Source organism: Castanea sativa, chromosome 12 (assembly GCF_040712315.1).
Source record: "Castanea sativa cultivar Marrone di Chiusa Pesio chromosome 12, ASM4071231v1".
NCBI classification, from domain to species: Eukaryota; Viridiplantae; Streptophyta; class Magnoliopsida; order Fagales; family Fagaceae; genus Castanea; species Castanea sativa.
This window is the reverse complement of record NC_134024.1, coordinates 14,910,945-14,924,327: the sequence shown is the minus strand read 5'-3', so window position 1 is coordinate 14,924,327 and position 13,383 is coordinate 14,910,945. Positions and strand designations below refer to the sequence as shown.

Genomic DNA, 13,383 nt, shown 5'->3' with positions numbered 1-13,383 from the left:
GTGGGGGATTGTTGGAAAAATAGCATGGAGTGAATAAGAAATTGATGTTTTCTATGTTCACTTGAAGATGTTATTATAAGTGGTAAAAATCTTGAGTCACATATAGAAAATGAAAGAGATAATATATGAGTTTATATGCTCATGAGTTGGACATTGGGTTGGGCCTTTGGCATATGTGGACTAGGCCTACTTGTCCAAATAATAATAGTTTATTATTTTGATTTTTTGAGTCAATTAGTTTGTGCACAGCAGTTATTATTGAAACAGAGTGTCTGTTCAGTAACGCATAATTTTTACATAGTTCCTTATTCATAAAAAACTATTTTTTTTTTCAGAGAAAACTCTCCTAGTGAGAATATTTTTTTGCATTTCATTTTGTGTCAAAGAGAGAGAAAGAGACATTGAGTAGTTCGCAAAGCATGACCTTGTGCTTCATTTTCGTGTTGTAAATCATTTTATTCTGGGAGGCAGACATCCGTGAGTCTCAAAGCACCACATTGATTGTGTAAGGGGTGAAATATGCTTTAAGGAGATTGTGTCAAACACAAGACTTGATTTGAATTGTTTATCCTTCACGCATTTGATCTATCACATTTATTTGTGTTATTGCTTATTCTTAGATCTGTGTATTGTTCCTTTTGCTTTATCACAAAAGTATTGAAATAAAACCAACACTATTTGGGGTACTAAGAGCATTCCCTTAGAGCATCACATCAGTTGATGCAAATTTTTTTGTAAATTTGCACATCTAAAACCTACTTTTCCTATTTTACACTCTCATTTTTACAAAATACTCACATCAGTTTGTCTATTATATACATTTATTCAAATAAAAAAATTCATTTTTCCCATTCTCATCTCTCTCATAGACCTAACACAACCCGCATAGCCACCATCATCCAACCACCAGCCACCATCATCAAGCCACACAACAACCCAGCCACCATCTCATTCAACCAAGCTACCATCAATGAAATTCACATACCCATTCAACCGAGCCACCATCAACCAGCCTCCAAAAACCCAAATCCAAAGATCCATCATCAACTTACCCAATCACCATCGTCAAGCCACACAACAAAAAATCCAAAGATCCAATCACCATCATCACCATCATCAAGCCACCATCATGAACCTACCCAAATCCAAAGATCCAAAAACCCATTTATCAAAATCCCAAAACCCACTAGAAACAAAGAAAAACCATTGGTGATGACTATCCAACAAGATCGACGCCTCCCACTGTCTGGCCATGGAAGCTGTGTCAAAGCCCAAGTGCATCTAAACTAGATACCCATTCAACCCAACTCTGATCGACGCTCATGATGCATAACCCCGCTGATCTGTGGGTCTGGCCATGGAAGTGGAAGCTTATGAGATGAGAGAAATAGGAAGCTGAGAGGGTTGATGCAGAGAGAGAAAAAAAAAAAAAGAGAAAAGAGAGAGTGTTCAGAGGACCGGTGAGAAGAAGACAGATGAGGGAGAGAGAAAAAAAGAATAAAAAATTATTTGCACATTGAAGTAACTGTGCATATATGTACTGTTACTTTGTGCATAAATGCACAATTTTACACCCACTAATGTGGATGTTTTTTTACTCAAAATGTGTAAAATGAGTACTTTTTTCTATTTTGCAAAACTTTACATCAACTGATGCAGTTGCTCTTAGCAATGGTAAATGGTATATGTAGGGAAAATTTAGCATAAAAACACAAAAAGAGCCCATCAGTCGGACTTGTAAAATCTTACAATTGCAAATTCTTTTGCAATTGAGCTACAGTGCCATCCTACACTGTAGCACTTTAGTAAAAATTATAATATATTTTAATAGATAAAGTGGAAGAGAGATAGGGAGAAGAAAAAGAGAGAGTTGTATTAAAATATATTATATTATTTTAGTGGGGTAATATATATTATTTTAATTAGTAAAATAGAAAAATAAATATTAAAATATTAAGTGTATTGTAAAATAGTATAATATAATTGATAAAGTATATTTTTAAGATTATAAAATAAGATAAGATATATTTTCCATATTGGGAATTTTTCATTGGAAATGCTTTAAGAAATTCATGATTTTTTGTTGCGTAGCCTCTTTAAATATTGCAGACAAGCTAATTTTGTGTTCCCTCCAACGCACTTTTCCACACTTTTTGATTTTCCTGTCTTTTTACACCCAAAATTTTTTATTTTATTTTTTTATTTCTAGTTTGCTAGGAAATGGGTTAAAACTTTGGCTTCCTTGCCTCACACTTTCTATCTGTGGTTTATTTTAAATCTTTTCTGGTTTTCTTTTTCAGGCTATAGTTCTGGGAGCTTGAATGGTACAGGCATGCATGGGGCTTTAGCAGGAGCTAGAGGGCCATTCACTCCATCTCAATGGATGGAGCTAGAGCATCAGGCCTTGATCTACAAATACTTAACTGCAAGTATACCTGTACCATCTAACTTGCTCATCCCCATTAGAAAAGCCCTTGATTCTGCTGGGTTCACTAGCTTTCCAGGGGGACTTCTGAGACCCAATACATGTAAGTCTTTTTTTTTCTCTTCCTTTTAGCAAAATTAGGAAAGCAAGATTTTTTACATCCACAAGATTGGCATGTCTATCTCTTAATGCTTTTCTCAATATGCGTTTGATATTTAAAATTGCTGCATATGACACATCGCGCTCTCTCTCTCTCTCTCTGTACGAGGGAAGAAGTTTTAATTAATGTGCCACTGTATCTCACTTTTGAAAAATCCTACAATTACTACAGTAATCTATTAATTTTCACTTGTTAATTGTTATCCAACACTGTTTTTGTTCCTATATGCCACAGATCACTTTGTTTATTTAAATAAAAATCTTAGTACTACATAGTACTAACCAAACTTACTTTACAGATCAAGAAAAGAAAAGAAACTTCTGCATATAAACTAATATTGTGTCTGTTTTCTTGTTTTGTTTTTTGGTGTGTATATGTCAATAATCCTGTTTGTAATTGATATTTTATCTGGTTCCTAAATTTATTTTACTAAGTACCTACTAATCAAACCTACTTCAAAAATTAAGAAAGTAAGAAACTTCTGCAGATAATTGAACTAATATTGGGTTTGTTTTCTTTAGTGTTTATGTCAAAATTCTTGTTTGCACTACTATTTTATCTGGGCCTTTTTAATAAAAATCTTAGTACTAAGTACTCTCCGAACTTACTCTACAAATTAAGGCAAAAAGAAGAATCTTCTGCTTAGAAACCGATATTGGTGTTTGCTTTCTTGTTTTGATTTTTAGTGTTTATGTCAAAATTCCTGTTTGTTACTACTATTTTATCTGGTTCTTGATTTTGGATTTTTTTTATTTGGTTGTTTTGTGTGTGTCAAGTGGGATGGGGTTCTTTCCATCTTGGATTCTCCAACAACACCGATCCTGAGCCTGGAAGGTGTCGTAGGACTGATGGTAAGAAATGGCGGTGCTCTAGAGATGCTGTTGCCGACCAGAAATATTGTGAAAGGCACATGAACAGAGGCCGCCATCGTTCAAGAAAGCCTGTGGAAGGCCAAAATGGCCATGCTGTTTCCGGGACCCCAACTACTACTACCTCTACAAGCACTAGCACTAGTGACACTATCTCAAAGCTGATTCCTATTGCATCATCCACATCAGCTTCAGTGGTGGTTCCCGGTGGTGCGTCTAATAGCCTTGCCATTGCTGCTCACCACCAACAGCTCAAGAACTTGCAGTCCGGTGCATCTAATCCTTCTGCAGCCACCACCATCAATAGGTGAATAATATTTGCTATATCCCATGGACTTGAATTTTTTACCCTTTTGGCATCTATATATTCCCTGCCAGACTTCACCTTTGACATCTAAATTGGTGTGTTAGTGTGGTACTATATTCATTTTGGTTACTATTATCATATATTGTTTTATTTTATGACAGTTGACAGGAAATAGAATCATAGAATCCATTATATCATCTTTGCAGTGCTGATAGTAACTGGTCCTGGTGTCCAAGATTCATTATTAAGAAGGGTTTGTTTATATTTGTTAGGGAAATATTAACAAGCACCGGACGGTGCTTGTTAATGTTTCATTTTATGGGTCTTACTTAAAAAAAAGGAAAAAAGTAATCAAAAAATTTACTAAAAAAAAAAAAAAACTGTGAAAGGCTGCAAAAAGCTGCCATAAAGTTGCAAAAAAAGTTTTTATTAACGGGCACCGGAAGGTGCCCGTTAACACAACTCTATTTGTTAAAACTTTTAGTGCTACCACATAAATTGTGGGTATGGTTTAGGTAGTACTATTTAAATAAGGACAAGTAGTGGCTCTAATTGAATTTTCATACTACTATGTACTAGCTCTAAGTGATGTGTTGCTAATTTTTCTTGCAGGATGTTTATTCACAAAGAGAATGTGGGTGAGAGAATGCAACATACATCTGGCCTCTCCATTCTATCTTCCTCCATTGACCATAAACCTAAAGAAAACTCATTCATGAATCAAAAACGGCAAATCCCATATGAAGAATCCACTAGAACTGAGTTTGGGCTAGTCACTTCTGATGCCCTCCTAAACCCTTCTAGTAAAAGCTCAAGCTTAATGAACTGTTCATCACAAGAGCTTAGTGAAAGAAGAACCGAATCACTACAATCTCTTCGCCATTTCATTGATTACTGGCCTAAAATTCAATCTGATCGCTCAGTTGTTTCCTGGCCTGAGCTTGACATGCAATCTGATAGTACCCAACTATCCATTTCAATCCCTACGGCTTCCTCAGAATTCATCTCGTCCACTTCCTCTCCCAGCTCCAATGAGAAACTCACTCACTTGCCGCTCAGACTCTCACGTGAGTTAGTCCCAATAAGGATGGGTTTGGGAGTGAGTAGTGTCATCAATGAGCCAAACCAAAGGCAATCGAATTGGATTCCTATATCTTGGGAAACTTCCATGGGTGGTCCTCTTGGAGAGGTTTTGCATCATAGTAATAACAATGTGGCGGATTGCAGGAGATCATCTGCGCTTAACCTTATGACTGCGGGTTGGGACAGTAGTCCTCCCTTAGGATCATCTCCAACTGGTGTGTTACAGAAAACCACATTTGGATCTCTCTCTAACAGCAGTGCAGGAAGTAGCCCAAGAGCTGACAACCACAGGACCCTTGAAGGGAATAGCCTCTGTAATGACCTCCTTGGCTCAACTCTTGTGAATTCATCGTTGTCATTGCCTGCCTTGTAGCCACTTGACCAGCCAACTAAGGAGCTATTAGGTGATGCATGAAAAATGAGTTGAACACTGTAAGAATTAGTTTTTGGAGTTCCATTTAGTCTGTTAATCTCTCTTTTTTATTTTTTATTTTTGTTTTTGAGAATCTTTTTATTTATTTATCTTTCTATGCACATGTTTAGTAATATTGTTTTTGTTTACCAATCCTAAACTTTTGGTGCTGGGCAAGGGTGGTGGTTGGTGTGGTTGAGATAGTAGAATAGATGGTGAGTTCCAAATCCAAGTAGGATTATGATCCATTTTTAACGCCATAAAAGTAGATAGATTTTGGTTTGGACAAAGTTTAGCTACAATTTTAGTTGTAGCCTTAGGTTACAAACTTACTTAATATCTTTTTATTAGAGGTGAATTTTGACAAATCCACCATTGGATTACCTTTGCTTGAAATGGCAAATCAAGGATGCTCTCAATTTGTGACCTAGGAAATTAAGAATTACTCAATTTTTGAGATAAAATCATTGTTTGAATTCACTACTCAGACAGGTAGCAACTAGCATGTTATCAAAAAGAGTAATTCTTGCGCCACACAAAAAGACACAACTTTGGCCACAACTTGCCCATGTAGTAAGTTGTGGTTGGTGAAAGGGTGATGGTGGGCCCATGTGGGGACACCTCTCTACCAACCACAACTTGCCACATGAGCAAGTTGTGGCCAAAGTTGTGCCTTTTGGTGTGGCACCGGAATTTTTCTATCAAAAAGGGTAGTAGTAACTAGGAACTAGCAACTTTGACCTGATTCATGTGTAAAAAACAGTAATCAAAAAGAAAACTTAAGATAGTATCATTGAAGTTTTTTTTGGCCTATTTAAGTAGGTTATTTAAGATGATAGCTTTCTCATTGGGGACAACGTTTTTTTTTTTTTGGACAGATATCACTTCAAACCAAATTCAAATAATTTTTAAGCAACTGGTGAATAAAGCATGCATATCTATGTCATTCTCATTAAATTAAAACTTTTTACAGGTGGAAGTGAAAATAGGTTGGAACTTGCTTGATGCTTCATTGCTTCTATTAAATATTGTGAAAGAAAGAGTAGATAATTGATGAAGGGAATCATAAGCAAGAGAGAGAGAGAATAGCAAAAATGATGTGATTAAGCTTGAGGGCCTTTGTTCACAAGAGAAGCCTTTGTTGAATACATTTTTACAGCACAAATTGTGTGTCACAAAGTCTCCTAGTGGGGTATACAAAGGGATTAGGCTAATCCTACTTGGACCTGCAATAGACATTTTTGACCATTACACGAAACAAACTTATATTATCTTTAACACCTTCCCTCTCAAACTCAAGAAAGAGACTTTGTGATGTCTTGAGTTTCGCAAGTTTCAGAAGATTTCTCAAAGATGCCTTGAAAGTGACCATGAATGACCAGATTGGACTGAGAATGGATCAGATACAAATATACAATGTAGAATGACTTGTGCAAATTGGAAGAATGATGATGGATGGATGTTGGAAGACAACAACAAGGGCTTGAAAACTGCTGTAGGAAGAACTACTATGGCTTGAGGTTGACCACACTGATAGCCAAAGGAATGTTAGCGAAGGATGACGTTGTGAAGGTTGATACAAAAAAAAAGAAAAAAAAGAGCCAATTTGTGTGAATTATGAGTCTTATATATGGGAAAATTAAGCACGCGTAGGAAGTTCTGGGTGGTTGGGCTCATGGTTATGGGCTGCAAAAATTTGCATTGTGGGTTTTGGTAGGTAGAAAATTGGATTGTTGTGGTGAATCTAAGTGAAAGAAATTAAAATGTTGGATCTAATGGCTCTAATACCATGTCAAATATTGTGAAAGAAAAATAATAGAAAATTGATGTAGACAAGAAAGAGAAACTTGATGACCCACGTTGGCAGGAGAATCTTTCAATGGTTACATCTTTACTATATGAAATGGGTGTTAAAAAAAACATGAAAAAGTATCTATAGGGATTAGGCTAATAACCCTTGTTGGGCCTCTTGCATTATTGTACGTGACAAGCCCATATTTTTAACAGCTTCAACACTTTGTAGTAGCTATTTTTATCCCTTTTTTTTTTTTTTTTCCTTCCTCTTGTATCTAAAATCACTTATTTAATTAATTTTCTTAAGATTGGTAGATAATAGGAAAGAAGATGAAGTTCAAAACATAGACATAATGTCCCTTTGGTAAGAGTTTAGGTATTGGTTTTTAAAATGATGTGAAAACTATGGTTTAAAAAAATGATATGAAAACATGTATTTAAAGGCCTGTTTGGTTTGTGTTGAGGTTATATTCATTTTTTGCACTTATTTTTTTTCCATATATATATATATATATATATATATATATATATATATATATATATATACACACACACATATATTTTGTTTGGTATCATTTTCTGCTTTGTCTTTTCATTCACGTTTTTTTTTTGTGACAACCACCAACAAATAGAGAGAGAAAGTGTTTTTTAATGTGACAATTCAGTGATAGTGTGACTCACATATTTGACTTTAAAAAAAAAAAAACTAAAATGCTACTGTATTCATTTTCAAGAAAATGAATACATCATTATTGTACGTAAGAAGCCCATATTTTTAACAGCTTCAACACTTTGTAGTAGCTATTTTTATCTTTCTTTTAATTTTTTTTTTATATTTCCTTTTGTATCTAAAATCACTTATTTAATTAATTTTTTAAGATTGGTAGATAATAGGAAAGAAGATGTAGTTCAAAAGATAGACATAAAATGTCCCTTTGGTAAGAGTTTAGGTATTGGTTTTTAAAATGATGTGAAAAAAAAAAAAAATGTTGTGAAAACATGTATTTAAGGGTCTGTTTGGTTTGTGTTGAGGTTATATTCATTTTTTATTTTCATTTTCTGCACTCATTTTTTGTTTCAATCCATTTTTTTTTGTTTGGTATTATTTTCTACTTTGTCTTTCCTTTCACTTTTTTTTTTAAAAATTTTTTAAATTTTTTTATGACAACCACCAACAAATAAAGAGAATGTGTGTTCTTTGATGTGACAAGTCAGTGATAGTGGGATCCACTATTTGATTTTTTTTAACGAAAATGCCACTGTACTCATTTTCAAGAAAATGAAAACACCAAAAAGTTGTATTCAGTTTTTGTTTTCAAATCCTATTTTTTTGGAAACTAAAAATAAAAACTGAATACAAATACAAAGCTAAACAAGTTTTTTAGTGGTGGGTCCCACAAAAAATTGAAAATGAATACAAAATTCACCCCTTTCTTGCTCAAACCAAATAGGTTCTAAAGTACTCATAATGTAAAAAATGTGTTTGGTACTATGTTTCTAATAACATATTTTCAAAAAGTAAAAAACACAATTGAATGCTTGGTATGAATATGCATTTGTTTTTAAAGTGGTTTATGTGTTGTCAATATCATATGCGTCCCATAGTTTTCAAAATAATTACAACAATGCCACTCAAAATTGTTACTTAAAAACTGTACACTCTTCTTAAGGTGCTCTCAAAATACAATGTTTCTAAATTGAGAATTGTGACTCAATCATTATTTTGTTAAACTCTCTTATCATTCATGTTTTTTTTCCCCTTTCTTTTAGCTCATAGTTTTCAGTATTTAAACTGAAAACTGTTGTTTGAGCTCTCTAACTAAATATGACTATCACTTGGTTATTGCTTGAAGTCTTGGACCCAATCACATTTATAATTATACTACCAATGTTTGATATAAATCGCATTTGCGTTGCGTTTAAGAAACATGCTTTTTTGACGGGGCAAAGAACCGTACCAAACGCCAACAGGCACTGCCGCACTGGTTAGTCTCTTCTTCAATACTTGTACAATATGTTTACCTATTCAACGTTTAGATGACTCTACCCAAACTCTGTTGGCTCATCCTAGCATAAATTCCCCACTATCACACACTTCTTATAACTACTACTTTTATATTTATATACTTATTTATGCTTCTGTCACAGCCACAGGTGTCAATTTGTTTAATTTCTCAAAATTTAGATGTTTGAAAACTCCTACGCTAGAATCAGCCTTTTTATTAAATATTAATGCAATACGAAGCTACCACACGGTTTTAATTTATTAATCCATATGTCTTTTTCTCATACCAAACGAGTAAATAAAGTTGTCACTTGCTATACAAAGTTGGTTAAGCTCAATTAATTTCACTAGTGTTTGCCTATTTTATTTCCAACCTTTGGCACATCAAGCCAATGAGGAAATAATATATACTTGCATGCTTTATGACACCCATTTCTTATTTTGTTTTTCACACAATTTGAAGCAAACCTTGGTCAGTTGGCATGATTTGAGCATATTAATTAAACTAATCGGCAATATGAAATCCATAAAATGAGCACAGGATTTTACTCCTTGACAATACTGGCTACCTTAAATTTATGTGTGTTGCTTCATGCATACACATCTCAAGCACACAGCTAAAAAAAACAAAGCCCATGGGTGATGTAATATGAATTATCTTGAAGTTAATATTGAGATACTTCGAAATGTCTAAATTTGTGTGTGGATTTGATTGTAAATATATATGTTACATGGATCCGTGCATTGAGTCTTCTATAAATTAACTACAGAATGAAACGCACCGCTTAAAATGTGGATCTGTATGTTGATTGGTTAGATACATATTTAAACCAAGCTATAGAATGAAACATGCTACTTAAAATGTGGAAAACTTTAGAGATATATCCAAATTTACATCCAATTTCACAATATGTTTAAGTGTTAAATTATAATTAGTGCACAATAACTTTCCATTTTGTATTGTAATCTAATTATAAATTGACATTTAAACATTTTATAAAATTGGGCACGAGTTTGATTGTGTCCTTAAGCGGACTGTTAAAATATTGATGCAGGATCACATCCCATAAAAGCTAGCTACCCTTGAAATGAAGATTACGCATACATTATAAATATAAAATCGAAGGGTAGTTTACTCTTTCTTCTTTTCCATAAATTTCTTACTAAATCTCAGGTGTAACTAGGGAATAAAAGAAAAGTATTAACGTTGGCTATCATGTTATCTACCTGTATACATTTCAACTTTCAAAATATCTCTCAAGAGAAATATTAAATGCAATATGTATATGCAGGATGTATGGTCTATATACTATATTTCTTTTTTTTTTTTTCTTTTTTTTTTCCTCTTCCTATTTGGTTGTTGACTAGCTAGAGTTAGGTGTGATGCGAGTACTTACGAATGCAAGACATTAAAAAAAGAAAAGAAAAAACTTTTAGGCGACCCAAAGTACGTCCATCTTAGTATACTTTCAGACTGGACTTGAAAGTATTACTATTAGGTATTTCTAGAATATAACTTACATAATAGTAACTAATAATTACTCTAGAAATAGGCTTGAAAAATTACTGAAATTTCCAGACTGGATCCCAAAGGCCTTAACTAATTCGATTGATTCACTTGTTGGTTAAGGTAATTAATTAACACTAGGTTCGAATCACAATTAAGTTACAAAGAAAGAAAAAAGAACAAGCACAACTCAATAGAAAAAAAAAAAAAATTGTTTTACCTAAAGACAAGAATCCCAAAAATCAAAACCCAAAATAAAAGGTTGTTGCGGTATAAACTATACTCATATGAATGACATCCCTGTAAATGTAGATAGACACTGTACCGATTTCCCTATTCTTACTCTTAGAGATATATTAGTCCATTAGCATAAACTGAAGCCTAATTATACTTTGTGTGTAAGCCAAGTCTCCTACTTGTACTAAAAGTCTATTAGTCTAGGGTTTAATCTACTATATATACACATGTTATGGTTCATTGTAATATATGATTTGTACTACACTCTAATATATTATTGATGTAGCCCTTTAGGGTTTTCTCCGTGGATGTAAGCGGTTAAGCTGAACCACGTAATCCTCGTGTGTTATAGATCTACTAAAAACTGCAAACTTTGACAAATGCCTTTTATGTGATCCATTTTGCAAATGATCGCCACCTATAGATTAATCCATCAGCCAGTCCAAGAGTTATTGAAGATTTGAAGCCGTCTTTGTGTTTCATTGTTCAAATTAAGTCTAATACACTAGTGGGCAGTCGAGTTGTTAGATCAAAAGCCTCTCAAGTTGTCCGATCAATTTTACAGTGGTCTTCCTCACTTGAAAATAGGGTTAAATTTTGGCTTTAACACATGTTGGGATTACACTAAATTTCCTAACAAAAACAATATTGAAGACAAGCAATCTAAGACAACCTGTGTGTATGCATAAAGGTTGGCTGAATGTTCTGTATATCTGCCCATGAAGCCATGAACTCAATCGACCAAGAATTAATTAGTCCGATGTAGCTAATCCCTAAACTTCCTTTGCAGCTTTTCTAAGTTTCCCATGACGTAAAATCCAGGAATATGAAGTTTGGTCGTGTTGTCCTTATTATCCAGTTGTGATCTCTTCCCTATATTTAAGTCTATAAGCTAACAACCTTAGCTATATATAGTAGCCGTTAAAAAGTGTAAAGCAAATTATCATTAGCTCTTCTTAGAAGATCCTAGCCAAAACCTGCTTTCTTTCTTTATATCCACTCACTATGCAACATAGGAAATCTTTGCAAAGTGAAGTTTACACCGAAGTAACTGTACCATTTTCATGGGAGGCCAAACCTGGGGTCTGCAAAGTCACAAATCAAGCTTCTGGAATATCTATTACTCGGCATTTTACAATATCAAAGCTGCCTCCTCCTCCTCCTCCTCCTCATCATCATAAACTATGCACGCCTCGGCATTCAGTAAGTAGTACTGGTTCTTCTAGAATAGGGGTTAAGAAGGATCAGCCTGTGCCTGACCCTTTTCTAGCAGCTTATGAGAGATGCACAAAGAGCCCTGCTATTCCTAAATCATCTAGCAAAAAAAAGAAAGATGATTGTTTTGGGAAGAGAAAGATCATGCTTACTCTTTCTTGTAAGGATTCATGCGATGTTTCATGTTTGGGAAGATAATCTAGAGAGAATCGCTAGGTTTCCAAAATGCTTTGCGAGAGAGTGAATAATTGATTGATCCATTTGTGAAGATTGACAACGATTTGTTTGTTTTTATCTCTACATTAATTGATTCATTTTATTGATTGATTGCTGTAATGATATTATTAGGATGTGTATTTTTTATTAATTTCAGTAAAGAATAATAATAGTTTCAAATAAACCATCGGTTCAAGTTTTGTGTCAAAAACATTGCCAGCCAATTTAATAGCTCAATCAACTTGTACTAATTGTTAGAACTTAAAATTGTGTGGTTAAATGATTAAATTTAATATATTTCAATAGGTTAAGCTTTTGAAAGAATTGGTAATTTAGCATGATATCAGAGCATGAGATTCTGAGTTCCTTTTGGTAGAATTGGTAATTTATCACTAATATACTTTTGTGACTTTGTCTAGAAAAATTTATTTGGTTGAACATTTTTGTCAAATTTTAGTAGTGCTAAATGTCTTTGCTGGGCTAATTTCTAATCCTAGCTGGCACCCTCCCATCCATACACTATCACTTAGCAGTCAACAATCATAACGATTTCAATTCTAAGAGATATTATATTGTAATTATTTTAAGGAATATGTTAAAATGAATGTTCGATTGTATTTACTAGGAAAGAATTGAGCCAGTCTCATTATATTGAAATGGAGTACAAGCAAATAAATAAGTACTCTTTAACTGAATATTGTGCGATTCCTTAGAAAAGTTCATTGATTATGATAAAAAATTAAATTAAAATCAATGCACTTTGATACTCATTAACCTTATTTTAATACCTTTTATATTATAAAATTCTATGGTTTCAATACAGTGTTTTTTTTTTGTTTTTTTGTTTTTGAGAGAATGGTTTCAACAAAAATCTGACCATTTTCTTTCTTTTACCATGGGACAGAGTTCTTTGCATCCGGGTTTCTCTAGGAGCATCATCTTATTTAAGAGAAAGTTGATTTTCTTTTCCCCATTGTTCAATTGTCTCTTTCTCTTTCTCTATATAAAAATTTATAAGCTAACAACCTTTTCGGACTATTATGATAAAAAGCATGTATGAAGCACACCAAACTCTTTTATTACATCTTATTAAATCATCGTCCCTGTGTATATAATATCCACTCCACTTGCGACAAAGTAGCTTTATAATTTA

General features: G+C 33.6%; 1 protein-coding gene across 2 annotated transcripts; it reads left to right on the top strand.

Moving 5' to 3' along the window:
* The first annotated feature begins 2,138 nt into the window (after positions 1 to 2,138).
* Positions 2,139 to 7,032, top strand: LOC142619641 (growth-regulating factor 6-like). 2 transcript variants are annotated; one of them, XR_012841529.1, is made up of 4 exons: positions 2,139 to 2,528; positions 3,362 to 3,761; positions 4,374 to 5,276; positions 6,230 to 7,032. XR_012841529.1 is itself a non-coding variant. In XM_075792839.1 (3 exons), the coding sequence occupies exons 1-3, from the start codon at positions 2,333 to 2,335 to the stop codon at positions 5,215 to 5,217; spliced, it is 1,440 nt and encodes a 479-aa protein (XP_075648954.1). In that variant the 5' UTR covers positions 2,139 to 2,332; the 3' UTR covers positions 5,218 to 5,342. The 2 variants fall into 2 exon arrangements, 1 of the variants encoding a protein (XP_075648954.1); XM_075792839.1 differs by lacking the exon at positions 6,230 to 7,032 and having other exon boundaries at positions 4,374 to 5,342.
* Positions 7,033 to 13,383: the final 6,351 nt, after the last annotated feature.